The following is a 25,000-nucleotide window of genomic DNA, read 5'->3' as shown; positions in this document are numbered from 1 at the left end:
GCGCCGTATTTTTCGCGTACAGATATTTTAGCAAATTAATTCAGACTTGACGGACAATTACGCGAGTGGTTAATTTCGCGGTTGGTGAATTGCGGATTATTCGGTATTATTCGGTACTTTCGCAGTCGGGGACGCGTTCGCGAAATTCGCGAAAATTAAACCACTGCGAAATATACAGCGTATACAGTAACTTAGAAGAAGAAAAGTGTAGCGATTTTCCTTCTCTCTTCTTTGCCATCATTTCGTCTTGCCCACGTTTCTGGATCTGCTGAAATAATCTCCCACTCCGACAATTTCACTAATTTCGCGATTGAGGGTTCACTGCATGCAAATATATGTCCGAGACATAAAATGTAGCTTCAGCAGCTTGTCAACCATCGTGGAAAAATATCTGTCACACTGCCACCATAATTACGCAGAGCTGGGGCTGTGTCGCTAAGTCACGGGCGACGGACGCGGCGGCCATGACACCCACCTAATGTTGCCGTGACAAACGGCCTTGTCCTCCATGTACCAGAGTCCGTTCGCCAGGAACGCAGCCGCCTCCACGAGGTCTACCGGTTTCAACTTCGTCCTGCGAATTGTCGTCGAAAACAAACAAAAAATCCGAGTTTTCGTCTTATATCATCACGAACCGACTTTACGTACAAGGACGGGTATAACGTGCATTGCGTGAATTGTATCGTATTATATTGTATTGTCTTATATTGTATGGTGTTGTATTGTATAGCTGTCAAAGGGCCCCTGAGGCGACCAGTGTGGTACACTAACAGGGTGTTCCTGATTAATAAATAAGCAAGAAAACAAACAAACAAAATATAGATTAATGTATATATATATATATATATATATATATATATATATATATATATACAGTGTACAATATATACACACACTATATATATATATATATATATATATATACATTAATATGTGACTAAACGAATCGTAAAAGAATATAACTAGTGATTACATTCATACGCGTGATCTCCTATTCTGTAATGCAGTATAGGATGATGGATGGATGCTTGCCCCCTCCGCCCTCCCCCTCACCTGTGAGCTTGGAGGTACTGGTCGAGGGGTCCTAGCGGCAGCTGTTCGACGATGAGAGCGAATGGACTCAGCTGCACCCCGTACACACGCACCAGGCTCTCCTGCCGCAGAAACACAAACCGACTGCAACTGTCCTGGTACTCCTAAAACAGCGAGAAGCATCTATGTATAAACAGAGCATCGCGCACGTCTACGCGGAAAAATCCGCATACAAATCGCGCGCGGAAGAGCTCTTGCTAGTGCGTTCTTCCTGTACGTACTTCGTTTCACTGGACGCTTCGTCGTGCAAAGCTATTCTTGGTTTGTGTGCGGTAATAGGCAATTGTAGTGCATATTACTCTACAGTATGTACCGAGTGAGAAAATTACCTTCATCAAATCTGCGGTGAATGTCTCTGACCTGAGACATTGAACAGCGACTGGCATGTTATTTTGAAGCTCCCACGTTGCTTTATGCACTTCCAAGAACCTGAATAACCCATGAATGATGATGTCATATATACATATATAGTGTATAATTACTGAAAGCAATATTTTTTCCCGTACTATATAAGATGACATAGTACTTTCTCGTAGTCTTGCTAGAACTTTGCTATAATGTTGCTCTAACATTGCTGTATCATTCCTACAACGTTGCTATAACGTTCCTACATTCCTGTAATGTTGCTATAACGTTGTTGTAATGTTGCTATAATGTTGCTATAACGTTGTTGTAATGTTGCTATAATGTTGCTATAACGTTGTTGTAATGTTGCTATAATGTTGCAGTAGCATTGCTACGACGTTGCTTACGTTCCGCGCGCCATCACAGCGCCAGCGCTAAGACTTAGCTGCTCGGACGGGATGATGTGAGGCTGCAGAAACTCAGTGTTCACCGCAACCATCTGCTCCTCCTTCTGCTGCCTCCTCTTCCTGCACATCAGCAGATTCGACTTGTCTGCAAGGCCAAGCGCAATCAATTAAATCGCAAATCGCAATAGATTAAACCGACCTAATTTATTGCGTCGCGTCGATGAATTATTATCTGCTATACAATAGGCGAGTGCGAACGTCCACACAACATTGCATGCGCCTCCTAGCATCGAAGAAAACTCAGTATATCTAAATTCTCTGTTCATATTGTACGGTATGCCTCCCAGCGCACAACAATACTCTGCATAGAGACAAGTCTCTGCACATAGAATCATGTACTCCTCTTAAAGTATGATAAAACTCTGCATTGACACAAGTTTCTGCACATAGAATCATGTCTTCCTGTGTGAATAGGATAGAACTCTGCATACACACAGGTCTCTGCACATAGAATCGTGTGCTCCTCTTTAAATACGAAAAAAACTCTGTGTGGAGACTTGCTTCCCTGCAGAGCATTGAAGTCGGTACTCTAAGAGAAGCACATGATTCTATGTGCAGAGACTTGTGTCCACGCAAAGCGTCAATTGCTCTTCTTTCGGGAACGAGAAAGCGCCAGTTTAGAACGTAGCACCGTTTTTTTACGGAACGTAGCGCCACTTCCGATCCAAATGCCGAGTCCCCCCCCCCTCGACCACTCTCGACGTACTCTACGTTTTCGAAACGAAATCCGACGTCGCATTCATTCCGAGAAACCACTTGCCGGCAAGGCTCCGCAATGACTCACCGGTCTCGAGAGGGTGGATGCACCGGCTGAGAGGGATCTGCTGGCTGTCGCCGATGCGTCGCACGAGAGACATGATGTCCGTGAACAGCGCGTCGTCCTGGTCCTTCAGAGAGTAGCGACCTTTCTTCTTCACCACCTGAGAACGTCGTCAAACGACGGCAGTGTCAACGCGTGATGCTGTCACGCAAGATAGCGTGACACACGAAACACTGCAGCATCACAAGTGTGTGTGGTTAGTGAGAATGTGGCCAGCACAAGTGTACATTATCACATATTCTGTTGAGTGTAAACTCTAATACCCTCCAAGGTGTAACATTGTTACCTGCATCATGTAATTCTATTACCGGCATGCATGTAATGTCATGACCTGTCGGGTAAAACAGAAGGGCCTGCAGTGTGTAACAGTAATACGCTGCAGGTGTGTAAACAGGTACATACCTCCAAGTGTGTAACAGATAATACCTGCAGTGATGTAACAAATAATACCTGCAGATGTGTAACAGTAACTCCTGCAGTGTGTAACATAATACCTGCAGTGTGTGTAACAGCAATACCTGCAGTGTGCTACAAGTATACCTTGCAGTGTGGTAACAGTAATACTGCCAGTGTGTAAACAATACTGCAGTGTGTAACAGTAATACCTGCAGTGTGTAGACCATACCTGTAGATAACTGAGTATGAATGGTAAGAGTGTCAATAGCCTGCAAAGGTGGTGCAATACCTGCAGTGTGTAAGCAGTAATACCTGCTAGTGTTGTAACAGTAATACCTGCAGTGTGTAACAGTATACCTGCAGTGTGTAACAGAATACCTGCAAGTGTGTAACAGTAATACGCTGCAGGTGTGTAACAGTAATAGCTGGCAGTGTGTAACAGCAAACCTGCAGTGTGTAACAGGCATACTGCAGGTGTGTAAGCAGTAATACCTGCAGTGTGTAACAGTAATCACCTGCCAGTGTTGTAACAATAATACCTGCTAAGTGTGTAACAGTAATACCTGCATGTGCTGTAACAGTAATACCTGCAGTGTGTAAACAGCAATACCTGCAAGTGTGTAACAGCAATACTGCAGTGTGTAACAAGTAATACCTGCAGTGTGTAACAGTAATACCTGCAGTGTGTAACAGCAATACCTGCAGTGGTGTAACAGTAATAGCTGCAGTGTGTAATCAGTAATAGCTGCAGTGTGTAACAGTAATACCTGCAAGTGTGTAACAGCAATACCTGCAGTGTGTAACAGTAATACTGCAGTGTGTAACAGTAATACCTGCAGTGTGTAACAGTAATACCTGCAGTGTGTAACAGTATACCTGCAAGTGTGTAACAGTAATACCTGCAGTGTGTAACAGTAATACCTGCAGTGTGTAACAGTAATACCTGCAAGTGTGTAACAGCAATACCTGCAGTGTGTAACCGTAATCACCATGCAGTGTGTACAGCGAATACTCAGTGTGTACAGCAATACTGCCAGTGTGTAACAAGCAATACCTGCAGGTGTGTAACAACAATACCTGCTGGTGTGTAACAGTAAATACTGGAGTCACTAGAGTGTGTAACAGCTAGTAATACCTGGAGTGTGAAGCTTGTCGGCCGTGCCTGGTCCTGCACACACACATCGAGGCACACCTGATCGTACTGCGTGCTGCTCTCGCGCACCAAGTAGCATCCCTCCTTCCACTGCGCTCGCTCCTTCAGCTTCCCGATGCAAACTCCTTTGCTGCAAACAAGATTGCAGCGCAAAGTCTTAGATTCGCAGCAAACCAACGATCGAGTGTGGTGGATGTAACGAAACAAGTGCCGCAGAGCGACAGGGCTCATCTAGGTGTCTGGTGTTCTGCTGATAAATTCATTTGTGCATAGCAAGACGTCCTATATATACGTTCATTTCTAACCAAAAAAACAACACTTCAAACTAGTGTAATAAAATTCCGATAGATGGCGGGCCGCTATCAAAGGCATCGTTGCATCGGTCAGCAAAAGCATTGCAGCAATGGCAGGTGTCATTGTGACGACAAATTGCAAAAAGCACAAGCGAATAATTACCATATTATTACTATACATAACGTGCGTTCTATGGTGTCAGGTAATAAGGTACATTAAACCCTTGCGAGGCACATCTGGCTCGTTAAAATTAGCTCAATGGTTGATACAACCAGAGGCAGAGCAGCTCGTGCAAGATTACAATTTACAGCAATACGATAGCAAATATCTCTAAACCAATTTCAGTACAAGGTAGGGCCAGTGATTAGTGGACCGAATAAGCTCAAGAACGTACACACTTGCGTCTATATTGGTGCCAAAATTTGATGAGAAAATTAAGTCTGGGAAATCCGCAGCCTCACTCCTGGGTAATTATTTAAGTGCTAGTGACTGTATTCCAACTATTCATAATGTCCACTACAGAATCTTATATATAAGTCATGTCATTATCTCCTAAGTAAGCATTGTTCAAGTAAGAGTTATGTGTGGATTTCACTGTAAAATGGGAGCTTTCCACACCCACAGGTACTCGCCAATGCAGTTGAGAGAAACAAATCCATGTTTCAACGCCCTCCTCTTGAGGGTCAAAAGGTTTATCCGTATTTACTCTTCGCATGTCAGCGGAAAGTACATTTCATGGTCCTTTCAATAAAGCCATAAAAATGCTAGGTCACCGCTGAAACAAAAATGTTTTTCAATCGCTCCGTCAGACCATGTCCTCAGAAAATGTCTGAAATCTGCCCTGTGCCCCATTGACCTTTGACGCTGTGACCTCCAATTTCGGCACAGTGATGGCTTTTCCTACCATGATGTATACACCAACTATCACGAGCCTTAGTCGAGCCGTTTAGATTTGTGCCGCATTCTGCATTTCCTCCCTATTACTTAAGTTAAGGAGTGAATGTTCCCCCTTCTTTATACACCTCTTGACCTTTGACATTTGACCCCCAGCTTCGACATCCCAACTCGTTTTGACGATCCCCCCGATGTGCCGAATATCGTGACCATACGTCGAGCGGTTAAGATTTGTGCCCAACTGTTGACGCACGCACGGACGGACGGACGGACGATCATGCGATTCTACAAGCTGCATCCGACTACGTCAGATGAGCTAAAAAGGAAAATCTCAAGTTACTGTATAAGCTGTATGTTTCGCGGTGGTTTAATTTTCGCGAATGCGTCCCCGACCGCGAAAATAACAACACTCAAATAATGCATACCGAATAATACATAATTCACGGAATGCGAAATTAACCACTCTCGAAATTGTCGATCAAGTCTGAATTCGCGAAAATATATGTACGCAAAAAATACGGCTTATACAGTAAAACAATAATCGGTAGCATCACTTCTTTTTTTTCGGTAACACGTAATATTCCTACACTTTTGAAACTCTATCCTGCTGGACAAACTGATACTACATTATCCACGAGTCCTCTCTGAGGAGGATTTCTAAGAGTTTGGCACATTCGTATGAGCCTTTTGGGAAATAATGTAAATTGAAGTAGGTCCATGGATTCCAGGCTGTGGCATTGGGTGTGGGAAATTGGGTGAAGACACATTGGGAACCACATACTGAAGTACTGGGCTTTAAATCACTGGCATCAAGACCAACACGTGGTCCATGACCAACGAGTCCAAAGGGTGGAACAGCAGAAATCACGTACCATAGGCCCATTGACAATTCTCGTAGCATTAACATTAGTCGTAAGTGCTATCTTAGCATTAACATTAGCATTAACTTTACGATGTTTCTGACAACGGCCCCCAGGACATACACATTTTAAGCAGCAGTGTCCACGTTTGGGCCACGAAAAATTCCCACAAACAGGACGCTTCCCATAATTATTCCGCGGGGGGTTTCCGCAAGAGTACTTTATACGCCATATTTTTCGCGTACAGATATTTTCGCGAACTTGACAGACAATTTCGCGAGTGGTTAATTTCGCAGTCAGTGAATTATGAATTATTCGCGTGTTGTTATTTTCGTGGTCGGGGACGCGTTCGCAAAATTCTCGAAAATTAAACCGCCGTGAAATATACAGCGTATACAGTACCTGACTGCCCCATGGCACTTGTTGCGTTTCAACTCCTCCAGTGAGGGTGACACGAAGGCCGTGCACAGGTTGAAGTGGAACTTCTCTGTCAGCCGGTAGTAACCGTCGAGTAGCATGACAAATGCTTCAGCCATGCTCTCCGACTCAAACTCCAGAAACTGGAGCGAAAATACGGTTCACACCGAAAACAAGCATTATACATATAAATAATAATAACAGTACTACTAATAATACTATAACAATTTCGCTACTATAATAATTATTGTAAAAATAATCACTGTTATTATTATTATTATTATATGTATAATAACAAATTCGTTTATTATTATTATTAATAATAATAAAAATAAAACAACTTCGTTATTATAGCTATTGTTATTATTATTATTATTATTATTAGTTGTAGTAATAGTAGTAGTATTTATTCTGCCATCAAACGCCTTGCAACCACTCACAGTTGTACCATCAATGCTATTTCACATGTACAGTATATGATCGCGTAATAACCGCGGGCGCCTATAAGCCGCACCTCAATTTGAATCGGGTAACCAAGTATTGCGCCTAGTATATTTCCCCTCACGGTATGGCGCACTTATAAACCGCAGAGCAAATACAGTGTTGAAATCTGAGGCCAAATTTGCGGTTATTACGCGAGTATATACGGTACATGCTCAGCTAATGTTCTCTGCTCATAAGCCGCTTGCGAATTTCGACACACAAACAACATGAACATGACAACAAAAACCACAGCAGCCCGTGATTGTAACTTGAGAAATCTCAAACATAAGAGCAACTCATTTAGGTTTCTTTTCCGAACCGGAATACCACGTTAATAAAAACCACACATCGCGCGTTCAGTAGATTCTCGATTTCAAGTTTTCTGCCTTTTTTCTGCGATTGAATGGCCCTCCACCCGCATCCATAGCGACACTGCCGCCCGGCAGTGACCTCTCACCTCTGGCGGACCATTCTTCCGCATGATGTCGACGCGACACGTTCGTTTCACGATGGTGGCGGCCCCTGCTGGCGGCTCCCGCTCCGTCGCATTCCCGGAATCGGAGTTCTCCGGCTGCTCGTCCGTTCCTGGCGCCGTGTCGCTCGACGGGTCCTCGCACGATTCGTTGCTCCCAGAGGCGCCCTCTGGCGACGACGGCTCAAGGTCGGTGAGCGACGTCGCCGTGGTCGTTGCGAGTGAGCCCGTCATGTCGACGATCGACGTGCTGCCACCAGGGGGCAGCAGCACGGCGTCGTCTATCTGGCCACCGCGCGATGTCTGCTCGCTTGTTTCGTGCTCAAAGACAAACTCGTTGGCGAGCGCGGCAGCCGGTGGCGCACCCATCCGCCTGTAGTGATCGAAGTCAGCGTCGTCGTTTGTTTCGTGCGTCAGTTCGTCTGCCAAACACAAGAACGCAGAGGATGAGACTATGCAATCGACCGATTCTGATTGAGCGAAACAACCACGCCTCTACGGATTTTGTTAAAGATAGAAAATAGATTTGTAATTCATTTTAACATGCCAGCCCTTTAGATAGTCTGTAAGTGCTGTGAGTTCTCACAGTGCTTTAGTGGTGTACACAGTTAATAAGTCCAATGTTTGTAAGTTTTATATTTAAGCTCATTATTGGAATTGCTGTTATTTGTGTAAAACTTAAACGGGATTAGTCATAGCATCATAGTTTACACTCTAACCGTTTGTAAAATACATGTTATCAGTAGAACCTTGCTGTGTTGATGGTAAAACAACAGTCTGTCAATTAGCTTGAGTTTGATGTTATAGTTATGTCAATTAGAATATTAAAGGTATTATCGCTAGGTCTTAAAAGCTCAGTTTATACGTGTTCGCGATCACGCCCACCAGCCACATAGTCGATTTTGCAGCATTTTTAGAGCACAACTATTCCAATGCTGATTATTGGTTAATCAATCCAGGCGAAATATGTCATTTGTCAAATAAAGTTGTAGGTTTCTCATATAATCACAATGCAAATAATACAGACAATGCTTACTGTTCGTCAAGGTCAATGAGGGTGAAGTGAGAGGCAGTGGAGAACGCAGGGAAATTGGTCTAGGGGGCAAAGGCGGCGGGGACTCCTGAGCATCGTCCAACTGTACAACTACTGGCGCCCCCTTGTGGAATGCAAGTGAAATCAGCTCCTCAATCGTACAAACGTGATCCCATTCCTGAAAATATAGATGAAGCACATTTTGTATCCAATAAAGAAAACAGCCACAACTAACCCCCATACAATCCAGGTTTCACGCATCATATTTTCTAGTAATTTGCCTACTTAGGCTTTGTGATGAAAATATTAAAACCCTTAAATCTAGGTTCTATCGCCGCTACAATTTATCATAGATTGCCCTTGTTATCTCGATGGCCAATTACGGCAGGTTTGTATGAACGTCATTTTTATATTAAAAAATATGTGCACGCGTAATCACAGACTGCGAATATTCTCAATGCAAACTTTACGAGGGTCAATAGTAATTTTATTTCGTGATAAACCCGCATCATTAGTGTGTTAGCAAACGCTTCGACGACTGGTCGACCTACTGCCATCTGATGGCAGGCATCGGCGATCCTTATTCATCTCGACAAAAACAGCGAGACTAGCTAGTTGCCGAAACCGTTGCTAGCTCGTTCATTACATGGATTCGTCACACTGCGAAGGTCGTCCAAAGGTTACTCGCCTTTCTCTCGGACAGCTTCAGTCGCACGCCGGGCTGCTCGGCGTGAAACGGACTTATCTTTATCTCGGCCTGCTGCATTATGGTCCTCACTTCTCCCTCGACCGTCGTCTCCGACCTTGAGACTCGGACGGGGAATCGCTGTTGCATGTACTCCACCTCCTTGCAGGTGCCTAGGAGCTGTGATAACAACCGCGTCGCGTAGTAAGATGGATGACGCAGGGCGAGTGAACAGACGGATAGAAAATAGGTCAGACGATCAGAGATAATCGATAACGTTAACAACCGATAACAACGATTGATGATGGATGATAGGATTTAATCTGTTATTGATAGATAGAAAGATGATGTGTTTTCTGCCGTCGCTAATTACAACTTTTTGGCTTTGCTCTCGTAGTAGAGTGAAGTCAGATCACAAGTAGCCAGCTTAACACCATGGATAAGTTCTCCGTAGGTGTACACAACATACGCACAAAGCATCTAAACACTTTCAGCAGAGTCACAGAGAATTCCTACTTTAAACGTGCTCTGCTGTACTCATATATTTCTAATCCTCGTCCTCATTCTCCTCATCATCTTCAACTCACACCTGCGAAATGTAGAGTTCCATGCAGAAGAACTCATCATGACGTTTGTAGATATTATTGTAGATGGTCAGCTGCTTCCTAAATCTCTTCGGGGCATAGTAATACCGCTCCAGCAAGTTGAAGGAGGACAGCGCTCCGTCCGGTAGCATGTCCTTAAAACTACGATGGAAAAAAGCCCATGCACGTTGGAAAATGGTTTTGGCAGTTAAACGTGATCATTCACCGATCAGCGCAAACAGTAATCCGTATGACAAAGAATCGTTCACGGTACATAAGTCATCTACTCGCGTTTCGATTGCCAATTATCGTTTCGACCGTCACTCGACACTTACACTCACGCACCGACACACGTTATCATGGCACTACAGGCATTTTGTGTTTTTTTTTCACACCACACACCAACACCACCTGCCTCCACCACCGGTTACCTGTGCTTGCGCTCTAACTGCCGGACGCCCTCGATCTTCTCCTGTCGCATGATCCTCAGCATGTCGACCAGAGCGAAACCCAAGCACTTTTTCACAGCATCCTTGAGATGAAGCACTGTCAACAAGAAGATACAAGCGAACCAGGTCACTGATTACTTGGTTACTAGGTCAAAGATTGGCTCGCCGAGTGTTGCGTCGATGTCCAATCTCCCAGCGAGCCACACCGCATCGCCGAGGGCACAAGAGTGCGCAAGAGTCGTTAGTAGCTGCCTATTGTTTCAAGTTAGGCAGGTTATACATTCGGTTTGCTGGCAACAGAATGGAGAATCGTGTCGTACATTTTAGTCTGTATCTCCGGATTGCGGGTGTTTACGAGGAAACGATTTCGCACGATGCTAGGCGAATGTACTGTGTACGATTTGAGCTCAAGTTGGTTGAGTTCGCATAGTAAATCGTAGGTATTCTAAGGCTAGTAAATGACGAATTTCCCTTGTTTATTGAAGTCACACTCCTTCCCTATTATCTACTGCTGATATTATATATGTAGCCTCCCAAACAGTTCAAATTCACCGCATAAGCTTACCTGGGTATTGGAAACCCCAGAACGCCCTTTAAATAGTGACGTCATGAGCGCGCTATCAGCGTGCCACCCCGGTAAGCTGAATGTTTTTTTTGTTTTTTTTTATCGAGAGTGTAGAGAGACATTTCTCTTATCGAATAGATATTAGTTTGATTGAATTTTATGAGCAGTTATATGTTGCAATGCCTTTTACAGAGGTACCTGTCCGTAACCCTGACGGTATCCTTAAGGCGTAAACATCTGACTCTCAACATTGGGGACCGTCTATCCCTCGTGGCTTGGATATCCACGTAAAAAGAAGGACCCGTTTGTAATGGGGACATAAAAGAACCACTGACGACCTGAATCACTCTGGCTATGAGCCTATGACCACCTTCAGCGTCATTCGGTTTGGCGGAATCTGTATCCAGAGAGGGTGAGGTAACCCGTACAGATACCTCTGGTGCATTAAACTGTCACGGCGCTGCACTGTATTAACCAGATGCAGATCCAGAACCACAACTAAATAAAAATCCAGGTCCAGATGCAAAACTAGATCCAAACCCAGATCAAAACCCAGGCCCAGATCCAAAACCAGATCCACACCCAGATCAAAATCCAGGTCCAGATCCGAATCCAGATGCAGAACCAGATCTAGTTTCAAATCTAGACCCAGGTTCGAATCCAAAATTTCTTTCCAGATTCACGCCCAGAACAAGATCAAAATCCCAAACCAGATCCAGATCCTAATCCGAATCCGGATCGGGGTCGTGAGTACCTGCGGGTATCTTGCCCGTCGTCAGGTCGTGCTTGCACTGATGGAACAAGTAGCGGATCGTGCTGCGGCTTAGTCGCAGCACCTTGTCACCGTGACCATCGTCAAACGAGAACTGGTGGTTGAGGTCGGGCACCATGTAACAGAACCTACGCGAGGGGAAAGACATGCAGAAATTACGTTAAAAATTTCAGGTCGGGCACCATGTAATAGAACCTATGCGGGGGAAAGACATGCAGAAATTACGTTAGAAATTTCAGGTCGGGCACCATGTAACAGAACCTACGCGAGGGAAAGACATGCAGAAATTATGTTAGAAATTTCAGGTCGGGCACCATGTAACAGAACCTACGCGGGGGAAAGACATGCAGAAATTACGTCGGAGATTCAGCAAAACTTTCGCGTTTCTCGGTCAACAGTCACCAAATAATTTACGTGCAAGTAGGAATGTCAATGCAGGATGACATGTGACGATGTCAAGGAATAAGAGTGTATAGTATATAGTATAGTCATATAACTTTTACCAATATGACTTTCTACATCGATATTTATCGTTAAAATAATGATCATTTTCAATACGAGTTTGTCGCAGTACATTGAGAATCGATGTGTTGAATGTCAATTTAACGAATTGGTCAATGTAAGTCAGATAAAAAAGGCCACGTTTCGCACACCTTTTCATTTGAAACGCGATAGCGATTAATAATAACGGACGTAGCGGCAGCGTCGATCGTATAGATGCCAGTGTTCCGCGCGCAGTAGATACACCAGGTCCTACACCGGCGCCCCCTAGTGACAAGAAGTGCACGCGAGTGGGGTGTCGGCGCACGTACCTGAACGTGACGCGTAGCGGCGGGGCGCCCTCGGCGTATGTCACGCGATGGCCCGGGTGCAGCCACGCGATCGTAGACTCTGCTGTTGCCACCGCCGCCGACGACGAAGGCATCACGCACAGGCCGAATAGGTGGCGCTCCACGGGACCAACGCCGCACTTCCGTGCGACGCCAACGACGATGTCATCGACGGTGACGGTGTTGTCGTCGTCATCGCCCTCCTCATTCTCCCCGTGCTCCTGCTGCTGCTGCTGCTGCTGCTGCTGCTGCTGCTGCTGCTGCTCACTTTCCTCTGCGGAAGAGAATGGGTTGGCAGTTGCAGTAGAGGTATGAATGCATGTGTGGGGAGAGAGAGAGCCCGGGTAGAATGTGTGTGTGTGTGCATGCGTGCGTGTGTGCGTCGACGTGTGTGCGCGCGTGCGTGCGTGTGCACGCGTCTGTCTGCGCGTGGGCGTGCAAGCAAAGGCAGTAGTGTGCGTGCATACGTGCGTATGTGGGTGTAAAAGTAGATTGCGTGAATGTGCTGGGCGTGTATGTCTGTGTGTGTGAGGGGGGGGGAGGGAGTGTGCATGTGTGTGTGTGTGTGTGTGTGGGGAGGGGAGGTGTGCATGTGTGTGTGTGTGTGGGGAGGGAGTGTGCATGTGTGTGTGTGTGTGTGTGGTGGTGGTGGTGGGGGGCATTTGTGTGTTTGGGTGATGGGGGGGGGGTATTATTGTGATGTCTAATTGGGTTTCCACCACATGCAGTGCTAGACGCATATTATGGAAATGTCTTTTTACAAGTGGAATATTACATAATGCAGTGCATGCCTAACTTTTATTTGCCTAATGTACAAGGTATATGCATGCATACACTTGTACGCATGTATCCTATATTCGTTTACTTTGTATATTACCTGGGAAAGTATATGGTCCTGTTCCAGGAAGGTACACAGAGGCTAATTGAACGTGTGATGCCACTGTAGATGCCATCGTTGCGGAGTATATATGCTGTTGATGGGGGCAAACTCGCCGACAACCTTCTAACTTCACCTCATCTTCTTCCTCGTCGACGTCAGCTTTTCTTTTAGCCAACAGCATGGCCTAAACTGATAAAATCGAAGTAAACGTATGCTGAAGGATAGGAGATGGATTATTGGAATGGATGATATGGACGCATATACTGGAGATGCCACTCCCATCCAGGGTTCTCCCCAGGATGAAATTCAAAACAGGGGGGGAGGGGAGGGTAGGGGGGAGGGGAGGGGGAGGGGAGGGGAAAACTAGCGGGGAGGGGGGAAACTAGGGGGGTCGGGGGGCGTGTATTTTTACCGTATGACTAATTAATGCGTAAATCGCCACACACCATAGACGGTATTTTGGGGTTTTGTATATATAAGATAGCCGAGTCGGTGTACAGTTAGTGACAGGTTAACTGTGCATTGTCATGTTAACTTGTGTACTGTCTTCAGTACATGCGTGGTACGGTAAAATACACGCGGCGCGCATGTCCTGGTCGAACGGCAATTCTTGCGATCGATTCCCGCGCTGGCAAACTTTTATTGTGGTGGAATTTAAACAGGGGGGAGTTTTCCCAAACGGGGCGCAACGATTCAAACAGGGGGGAGTTTCCCAAAACGGGGCGCGCGCGCCCCGTTTGCGCAACGTAGGGAGAACCCTGCCATCCAAACGACACAGACCCACAGCTACCTGCATGCAGCATGAGCTTTCGGTCAAAATGTACTTCTTCTAGTCGGGGGGGGGGGAATTTAGTCCCTATATGATTCTGCTATATAAATTATAAATATAATGCAACCGTAAGCCGGCCGGTGTAGGCTGTAGGTCTGCTAGTCCGAGATTCCTCGGTTTGACCAATGCCCACACCGACGATTTTGGGGATTTGGTGTGGGTTAGGTGGTTAAAGTGGTGGTTAAAGTCCCCAAAATCCACAAAATCCTAATCTCGGACTATAGGCCTGCGTACCCCTTCGCCCCAGCCTCCACCATAGGTTGGATAGTGTTTGATGATGATGATGCAGGTACGGGAGTACAAAACTACGACTGAGCACTGTCAACATTATACATGCTTTAAGTCTAAACTACATAAAACGAGCGCAAATTGTTTAACACGATATTTAATATTACTCTGATAAACTAGACATAAAAATACCCACATTATCTAGCATGCACTTATGCAGCACATTAATCCGCAGTACAGTGTGAAACAATGTTATAACAACCACCACCCCTTCTTCACTGCGGCTTCGTACACACCGGAAACCAACAGAACGCATAAAAAGCTGTAAAATTTAAAAAGAATTTGTTTACCCAATGCTTGCCGACCCAAAAGTGCAACAACACACCGAACACATGCATGCACTCTTGCGCGCAATATATACACATCCGCGCGTGTAAAATTAACCGGTTCTCCTGCGTATAATGTGTGGTCGTTACTTCGCCCGGTGACCGGCTCGATATATTTTCTGAGAAGGGGTAGGTCATGGCCGTCCGAAGGGGGGGGGGGTGCGATGCGTGCGGTCGCACCTCATTTTTTCCAGAGTTTACCCCGGGAATTAATTAGCCTGCAAGTCAATTCGTTGCGCAAATGTTAGCGTAGGACCAATATCTTCGCGTGTTTATGCATAAAGCAATTTTATGCATGTGTTTATGTAGTGCATATATGCAATTTTAAGCAGTGTTTATGCATAAAGCAATTATGCATAAAGCAATTTTGACTCAACCAAAATTATTTCTGAAATATTGGCTATAAATTGTGTGCATAAAAATGGTCCAAAATAAGACTCGGATTGCACCAGAGGGCATCTAAACCCCCTGAGCTTCCAATGCCCTGGACCCCGGCCACGAGGGACTGTGATCATGACCGTGCATAAGGACCGTGAGCGCTTGTGATGTGAACTTCGCGACATTATTTCACAGAATACGCACACATACATGATACACCATACACAGGGCTACTCCTGTCATGTCCTTTTTGAAAAGCTAGGGACGGGCCTGTAGGATATGGGTACAAGTATACGCGCAAACGCAAACGCTATGCCACCACGCAATCCGATGTTTAGTTGCTATAATGAGAAACGATATTCTATTTTAAATGTTGCGCACTCTGCTCCTAGATCGACCTACTGCATGTTTTATCGAGACGTAAACGCGAACTGCGTGTATAAACGCAACTCAAACCACGATTAAAAAGTTAACAAAGCGAACGAAGGAACGAACGAAAATTAACGATGGATACATGAAAAAGGCGTTCCGACGTCGGTCGCCGTTGACTGCCAAGAAAATTTTCTGCGGCCGTTTTCATACGTTCAAAGTGGAGCCGGGCTGGCCGACAGCGCGTACGCTTGGTAAAATTTGATCTGTAATATTCACTTTGCTCACAGCATCACGCCCTGGCTTCCCAGCAATGCCTATATTAAATATACAGCTAGGAAGATGGCGCTCGTGCGTCGGTTACCGTTGACTGCCAAGAGAATTTTCTTCGGCTGTTTTTATACGTTCAAACTAGAGTACCTCCATATAGAATATTGTCAATCAACTCAACTTTTCGGCGCCACGGAGACTGTGTCCAGCATATATATATATATATATTTATAATATGCAGATCGCCGTCGGCCGTATAAAAAAGATGGCGCTATGCAATTCGCAAATACGCAGGCGGTCGTCGAATTTCACCATGTTTTCCTATATGCGGATAGCCTGAAAATGGTTTGAATGCATAATTTCGCCTCATGCTCTATATTTTCGGCGCGAACGCGCATGTGCAAATTCGATATTTCCCTTGTGAAACTGGAAAATTATTTGAAATGTGTATAACCAAAACGCACAAACGGAGTTTACTAGATGCCCTAGAGTAGCAGACCGAAGCAGTATTTCGCTGAATTTCCGCAATTTTCCTAGCGAGCACGTACGTTGGGTATACTATGTGCATCCGATAGAAAATTATGCTAGCGTCTCAGCCCGTCGCAGAGACGACGTCGAAAAGAAGTACGGGCGGTAGAATCGTCGTCTGGAGACTATGTCCAGCATATAATATGCATATCGCCGTCGGCCGTCGGCGAAGATGACGCTCTGCAATTCGCAAATACGCTGTCTCCGGTCGACGATTTTACCGCCCGCACCTGTGATAATATGATATCAGAAGTAGATAATATGGAGGGGGAGGGGGGTTTCCTTATGATCTACTTCTGATGATATCTACCGCTCTTTTTAGGTGGGGGCGCCACCATCCAGGGAGGGGAATTTAAATCAACGTGACCAGTCTGTCTGACTTAATATCGGCGGCATAGCGGGGAACCCATGGGGTGATGCTGCAAGCAAAGTGAATATTATAGACCGGATTTTACAAAGCACACGTGCTGTCAGTCTGCCCGGCTCCGGTTTGAATGTATAAGAACGGCCGAAAAAAAGTGTCTAACTATATATTATATAGTTGGACACATATTTGGCGCGTTGTGTTTTGAGACAGTCTGGGGGTGCCTCGAGTAAGTGGGACGCTGTAAACCCACGCTCCAGTTGCAGGAACCTAATTAACTGGAAAGCTATTTAGAGTAGGTAGGCAGTGTTAATGTACATAAAAATGGCGCTCCGACGTCGGTCGCCGTTGACTGCCAAGATAAGGGCTTTAGTGTGTGCGTGCGAGCCTGCGTGCGCATAAGTGCGACACGTGTGCATGCGTGTGCGCGCGCGTGTGTAGATACATAATATAGCGCATAATACAGTCTCAAAACACAGCGCGCCAAATATAACCCGCCCACAGGCCCACCCGCCCACAGACCCGCCCACCCGCCCACAGGACCGCTCACCCGCCCACAGGCCCGCCCATCCGCACGCACGTACGAACGCACGTACGCCCCCCGTACGCACGCACGCACGTCCCCCGCACGCACGTACGTACGCACGCACGCACACGCGTACACAAGTCACAAAGTCGAGTTGTGATTGGTTGAGTCATACAAATACATGTTTCCTAACTCACGTGTGTGAAGCATGATAACCGTGAGGCGCTCGTGATGTGCACTTCGCGACATTATTTCACAAAAAAATGTTAAGTAGGGCTACTACTGGCATGTCCTTTTTGAAAAGCTAAGGACGGGCCTGTATAATTTATGGAGCACATGTTGAGGTCGACGGAGCACATCTCCAAGGCGATGTACGCATATACTGACACATAATGATTAACATGAGTCAGAAACTATGTAACATCAGGGCTTCCATGATTATTTCATCATTACATGAATTATACACATACGGCAATATATGAAAAACATAATATATAAAGTGTAAAATATGGAGCAGATGGTCGAAGAGCACTCTCCAGCGAGCACATCATAACTGACACATAATGATTAAAATCAGAAACTATGTAACATATCTTCTCTGAGGTTATTTGAGCGATTACAATAAATGTATACACATACCCATAAATGAAAACATAAATATACTAAACTGAAATTAGACACATTTAGTCGACGAGGCACATCTGCAAGGAGTACGCAAATACTGAACATAAGATAGACATGATCAAAACTAGTAACAAACTCCGGTAGATTATTGATGCGAAAGGATAAATGTATACACATGACGCAATATAAGAAAACATACATGTATAAGCAAGTAATTATGGACCCATGTTAAGGGTCGGGACGGACACATCTCCAAGGCGATGTACGTATATATCTATACATAATATTAACCGTGAAGTCAGAAACTATATAAACAATGCTTCTCTGGAGTATTTGATGCGATTACAGATGAAAGTAACACATGACCGAACAAGAAAAAACTACATAAACAGATGATAATGGAGCACAGTTAATCGACGGACAACATCTCCAAGGCGATACGAGATACTGACACATAAGATACATATCAACGATATAAAATCAATGGCTCTCTGAGAGTATTTGATGGCGACTAAAGATTAAATTATAACCATACGGCGAATAATTGAGAAACATACATAATTACAATGTAAATTTATGACAACATTGTTAAGTCGACGGGAGCACATATCCAAGGCATTAACGAATAACTGACACTAATATTAACATATCAAAACTATGAAATCAATCTTCCTGAGAAGATTGATTCGATTTACAGGATTAATGTAACACTTGGGGACCGAAATAATTGAAAAACATACATATATACAAAATTCAGGCAATGTTAGGTCGGCAGCACATCTCCAGGCATGTACCATATTACTGACACATAATATTAACGCGACTCAGAAATAAATAATTAACATCTAAGTTCTTCTAGGATATTTGATGCGATTTACAGAAAATTATACACATACCGAATAAATTGAGAAACAACAATTACAAAAGTATTGGGAAGCACATTTGAGGTCGATGAGCACACTCCAAGCGATTACACAATTACTGACACATAAGAACACGACAAAATAAATATATAACATAAATAATGCTTCCAATACTTTATATATATATATATATATATCAGAATAATTGAGAAAACATACATTAATTACATGTAATATGGAGCAATTATTCGAGGACACTCTCAAGCGAGACACATATACACAACTAAATATAAACATCAGAATAAATAATAACACAAATAAGGCTCTCTAAGTATTTGGACATAAAGGATAATAATCACTGAACGCGAATATAAGAAAACATACAAATTACAATGAATAGACACATGTAACGACAGAGCACATCCAGCGAATGTATATATACTGACACCATAATTATAACATGAGTCCATAAACATAACATCAATCTCCTAGTTATTTGATCATACAGATAAATTAACACATACCAATATAGAGAAAACATACATAGATACCACTTAATTAGACACATGTAAGTCGAGGACACATCTTCCAAGGATGTACTTATACTGACACAAATGATAACATAGTCAAAACATATAACATCAATGCTTCTTCTAAGTTATTTGGAGCGATACAGGAGAAATGACACATACGCGAATAAATTGAAAAACATACATATATAGCAATGTTTACCTATTGTTAATCATGAGCACATATAAGTCAGGTGAACACATCTCCCAAGCGACGTACCGCACTATATCGAGCACAATAAATAAACGATCAAAAATAAATAATTAACAAAAATGCTTCATCTGAGAAGTATTCTGAACGAATAACAGACTGAACAGTATACAAATACAATAACTGAGAAAACATACAAGATAATACACGTGTAACCATGCAGCACATCGTAGGTCGCCTGTACACCATCTCACAGCATATACGAATAATACGAAACATACATAATTAACCCGAAGTCACAAATAAAAAATTAACACATCAAATCAAGCCTCTCATAAGGATTATTTTCAATGCCAGACACAGATCAAAATGTACACAGACCGAATATAATAGAGAAAAAAACATACAAAGTAATTATGCAAGCAACAGTTAGCGACGGAAACATAAATATTATTTTTACACCACCCCCCCCGCCCACCCCCCAATAAACCTAAACATTTTAACATATACTACATACCATAACATGATCAGAAATAAATTAATTAAACAATGCTTCCTGAGGGTTATATCGATTACACAATTAATACACATACCAATCATAGACAAAAATACAAATCAGTAATTTAGAGGCACATTTCAGGTGATGACACATCTCCAAGCGATGTAAACATATACTCACAGCAAGATATAAAAAAATCATGAACTAGTAACACAATGGCTTCTCTGAGAGTTATGATGCGATACAGATAAATTAACACATACGAATATAATGAGAAACAATATATTAACATGTATTAAAGCAATACTCAGGACCGACGGCGCACATTTCCACAAGCGATTAACCATACGGAACATAAGAACATGATCAAAATAAATCAATCTTCCGGAATTATAGATACAGATAAAATATAGCACATGACGAATATAAGCGAAACAACACATATAACAAGCATAATAACATGGAAAGTACATTGATCGGGGGACACATCCCAAGGATGTAGCATATACGCACATAGATATACAGATCAAAAATAAATATATGGAGAACTCAAATCTTTCCTTAAAGTTTAATGTTGGGTATGCGATTAGCAAGAAATGAAATGTAATCACCATAACGCAGAATATAAGGGAAAAAAACCATACAATTAGCAAAAGTTGGAATTGTGAGGCGATTAGACATCCCAAAGGCCGATTGTAAACGACCAAATAACAAAAGAAAAATACCCAAAATAACTGCATATAACAGAATCAGAAAATAAATATATAACAAATCAAATAATCTTCTCTGGGAGAATTTATAAATACAGATAAGTATACACAAGACGCGAAATATAATGGGGAGAAAACATAAAACTAATAGCAAGTGTAAATTTAAGAAGCAATGTTAAGGGCCGTAAAAGCCACATTCACAACAGAAAGACAAAGATACAAGTCAAAGAATAAATTACATTAACCATCAAATAAGCCTTTTCCTGAGGGAAGTAATTTGATTGCATACAGATGAAATTAACACCAAGGACGCGGAATATAAATTGAGAAAACATACAATATTAAGCAAAGAAATATGGAAAATTGAGGCGACGGGAGGGGGGCACATCTCCAAGCAATGTCACCATGATACGACACAAATGATACATATAAAGAAATAAATATATGTAACATCAAGCTTTCCGAGGATATTGATGCATTACAAGGATCCATGTAACACATGACGCGAATACATACACTGAGAAATACATAATACAATGTAATTTATGAGCACTTTAGGGTCGCGGAGACACATCCCAAGAGATGTACGCATATACTACACATTTAATAACATGATCAGAAATAATATAAACCATCAATGCCCGAGATATTTATCGATTACAAAAAACACATACGCGAATAAAAAAAAACATGACATATTAGCAATGTAATTAGGAGGCACATTTGATAAGATGAAGCACATCTCCAAGCCGGATTACACATAGATACACAAATGATTAAACATGATCAGAAACATGAAATAAGCAAAATGATGCATTACATGAAATGATACACATGACGGAATAAAAAAATAACAATGTATATTTATGAGCACAGTTGCGGTGACGGACAATCACCAACGATGTACCAATACTGAATAATATAACATACAGAAACATAACATCAAATTGCTCCGGGAGAGTAGTTGATGCATACAAGATAAATTATACAAAAGAATAATAAGCGAAAACATACAAAAATACAATTAATCATGAGCACATGTTAGTCGTGGGACACATCTCCAATGCATGTACGAACAATACTGAACAATAATAAACATGAGTCAGAAATACAATATATGAACATCACGCTCTCTGGAGAGTTTAAGGTGATGCATTACAGATGAAATGTAAACATGACGCGAATATATGAGAAACATACATATAGCAATGGTAATTATGAGCACATTGAGACAAACGATGAAGCAATCCAACGATTACGCATATACTTCGAGCACATTAATATAACATAGTCAAACATTAAAATGCTCTCTGAGCATCTATTTGAATAGCCATAACAAGAAAATGGTACTCTACTACGGAAAATAAATAGAAATACCAACATAATGAGCATAATCAGAGCACAATGTAGGGGGGACAAACTCCAATGGATGGTACGCATATACCGACACATAATATAACAAGTCATTGAAATAAATAATGTAAATTCAATGCTCTCTGGGAATTATTATGCATACAGATAATGTATACTCAACGCGAATAAATAAAATACACAACTAACAATGTAATATAGGACCAGTGACGAGGACCACACTTCCAAAGCGACTATACAATTCGAACATAATGATTAACACGATCAAAAATAAATATATTAAACATCAAAAGGCTTCTGGGAGATTATTGAAAAAAACACATGACAATAAATGAGAAAACATACAATAAGCAATTGTAATAAAATGACGCACATCTCCAAAGCGATAACCATAACAAAAACGACACATAATGATAACACGAGTCAGAAATAAATAATGTGAACACAAGCTTCTCGAGGAGTTGATGCGATACAATAAATTAACACATGACCGGCGAAAAACATACATAAAAAAACAAGTGGAATTAGGGCACAGTAGAAAAAAATTCCAAGCATTTACGCAACCGACACATAATAATAACATGATCCAAATTTACTATGAAACAATGTTTCCTGAGGAGATTAACAAAGCGATAAGATTAAACACAAATAAAAAAAATACATATATTATCATGAATATGAGCATGTTAAGTCGAACGGAGCACATCTCCAGAGGCGAGACTCATATACCACATAAGATAAATGATCAAAATAAATATATAACATCAATTTTCCTGGAGATATTTGATCGATTCACAGAGAAATTTACCACCATGACCGGAATATAAGAGAAAAACAAAATACAATTATAGCAATTAATTATGGAGCACATTTGAGGTCGATGAAGCACATCTCGCAAGCGCATTACACACTATACTGACACAAAAGATTAACATACAGAATAAATATAGTATACACAATGCTTCTCTAGTACATGTAGTACATATAGAGATATAAATATATATCTATAATAAAATAAATCTGTAGCATAATTAGGCGTAAACGCAGAAAAATTTGCATTGCAGCGTATAGTTGTAGCCATAAGTGCTGACGCATCATAGACCGGAGTTACCCAAAGAGCACTCTTAGAACCTGTATGAATTCATACTAGCGCACCTGTGGAATTGCCTACCTAACATTGATAAAACACACAAATCCTTTATTACTTCTACTAAAAATTTCTTTAACACTATCCGCAAAAACACACCACGCCACTGGTAAATCATCCCATCATAAAAATCTGAAACAGCTTAAGGACAGTGGAAAAAAGGAGAAAGTTCCAAACAACGTAACGTACTTAATCAAGGAAATACAAAATTTCCTTTCAAGAGAGGTCTCCTCTAGTAAAATACTTTATTAATAAAAAAACCCAATGTCGAGGTTTAAATGCTTCGAATGAACTTTATGGCAACGAGTTACGGGGGGATCTGAATTTAAAATGAAAATAAAAGTCTTCTGACTTAATCGCGGGCAAGCGAAAAACCATGGATACCGGCGAGCAAAGATATTAAATAGACCAAAGATTAAAACAACACGCTGCATCTCCCGCTCCGGGGAATTATAAAACGCCCGAAAAAATTTCTTGGCAGTCAAACGCGGACCAACGACTCGGAGCGACCAATAAAAAATCCGAAAACCGAGCGTGGATTTATCCAGCAAGTCATTACCGAGCACGCCCCAGACCGTCAAAAACAAGCGCCAAATAAAAAAATAATAATATAATTAAACATAATTAAAAACGCGTTTGAACGGGTTATGGCCTAAAAACTCTACCACGCGCGCACACCAGAAATGTCACTTATGCGCACTATTCTGCACCAACACTAAAGCCAACCCATCACACCACCCCCCAAAACACAACGCCACCCCCCCACAGACGGGTCCCCACAACACAGCCCGCCAATCCGGAACGAAACGACAACGCCACGACCCCCCCCCCTACGCACGCACCACGCCCCGCACAGCAAAGTACCTAGGCGGAGGCGCCAANCTTTCTCTGAGGAGTTATTTTGATGCGATTACAGATGAAATGTATACACATGACGCGAATATAATTGAGAAAACATACATATATTAGCAAGTGTAATTTATGGAGCACATGTTGAGGTCGACAAATGTATACACATGACGCGAATATAATTGAGAAAACATACATATTTAGCAAGTGTAATTTATGGAGCACATGTTGAGGTCGATGGAGCACATCTCCGCCACAGGCGATTGTACACATATAGCATCGACCACACGGGCGCAATCCAGGGGGAGACAGGGGGAGCATGTCCCCCCCCGCAATTTTCAGAGGGGGGACATCCATAATCAAATGTCCGCACCCCCCTCACGATTTCTTGGACTCACACATGATTTTGGTGTGTGTGGTGTGTGTCGCTGTGGCAAGTGAGAACCTTTTTTATGTGTGTGATAGTCGCGCTCAACGATTGCTTTTCCTTTTATCGCGCCGCTTCACTTTATTCAACAGTGCATTTTGAGAGCAATCAATAATGATCAATGCCAGCAACTTAAGAAAATATTGTGCTTGATAAATTTAGACCCGTTTCTCTCATTTTAACCACTTTTTTTCTTATATTAAATTAATTCTTGATCGCTCGAGAATCATTAAGAGAATGTATTTATTATGAAAGTTTAGGAGTATCACTCCACCTTAGAACCACTGATTTCAACGGATTAAGCTGGGAACACGAAGCTTATATTCACCGCAAGAGACACTGGTAAACGAGCCATGACGGTTTTAATAATGTAAATTTTTATTGGCAAAATTGATGATATATATACCAACATAATATTGGC

The 25,000-nt window shown here is 42.5% G+C and overlaps 1 protein-coding gene across 1 annotated transcript in view; it reads right to left on the bottom strand.

The window, feature by feature from the left end:
• LOC106812009 (tyrosine-protein kinase JAK1-like) overlaps positions 1 to 12,852 on the bottom strand; it is a 19,679-nt gene extending 6,827 nt beyond the window's left edge. The window contains exons 1-14 of the mRNA XM_014815761.1: positions 12,594 to 12,852; positions 11,764 to 11,909; positions 10,427 to 10,541; positions 10,001 to 10,157; positions 9,415 to 9,591; positions 8,730 to 8,904; positions 7,679 to 8,115; positions 6,724 to 6,881; positions 4,256 to 4,403; positions 2,689 to 2,824; positions 1,845 to 1,989; positions 1,422 to 1,521; positions 1,054 to 1,196; positions 476 to 574 (exon numbers count right to left, since the gene is read on the bottom strand). Of these exons, the coding sequence (XP_014671247.1) occupies positions 476 to 574; positions 1,054 to 1,196; positions 1,422 to 1,521; positions 1,845 to 1,989; positions 2,689 to 2,824; positions 4,256 to 4,403; positions 6,724 to 6,881; positions 7,679 to 8,115; positions 8,730 to 8,904; positions 9,415 to 9,591; positions 10,001 to 10,157; positions 10,427 to 10,541; positions 11,764 to 11,909; positions 12,594 to 12,706 (2,249 nt within the window). The 5' untranslated portion in view covers positions 12,707 to 12,852. The remainder of the gene's footprint in view (positions 1 to 475; positions 575 to 1,053; positions 1,197 to 1,421; positions 1,522 to 1,844; positions 1,990 to 2,688; positions 2,825 to 4,255; positions 4,404 to 6,723; positions 6,882 to 7,678; positions 8,116 to 8,729; positions 8,905 to 9,414; positions 9,592 to 10,000; positions 10,158 to 10,426; positions 10,542 to 11,763; positions 11,910 to 12,593) is intronic.
• Positions 12,853 to 25,000: the final 12,148 nt, after the last annotated feature.

The sequence above is a fragment of the Priapulus caudatus genome, unplaced genomic scaffold (genome assembly GCF_000485595.1).
Source record: "Priapulus caudatus unplaced genomic scaffold, Priapulus_caudatus-5.0.1 Scaffold600, whole genome shotgun sequence".
Taxonomy (NCBI): Eukaryota; Metazoa; Priapulida; class Priapulimorpha; order Priapulimorphida; family Priapulidae; genus Priapulus; species Priapulus caudatus.
The sequence above is the reverse complement of the archived record's forward strand: the minus strand, read 5'-3'. Positions and strand labels throughout refer to the sequence as shown.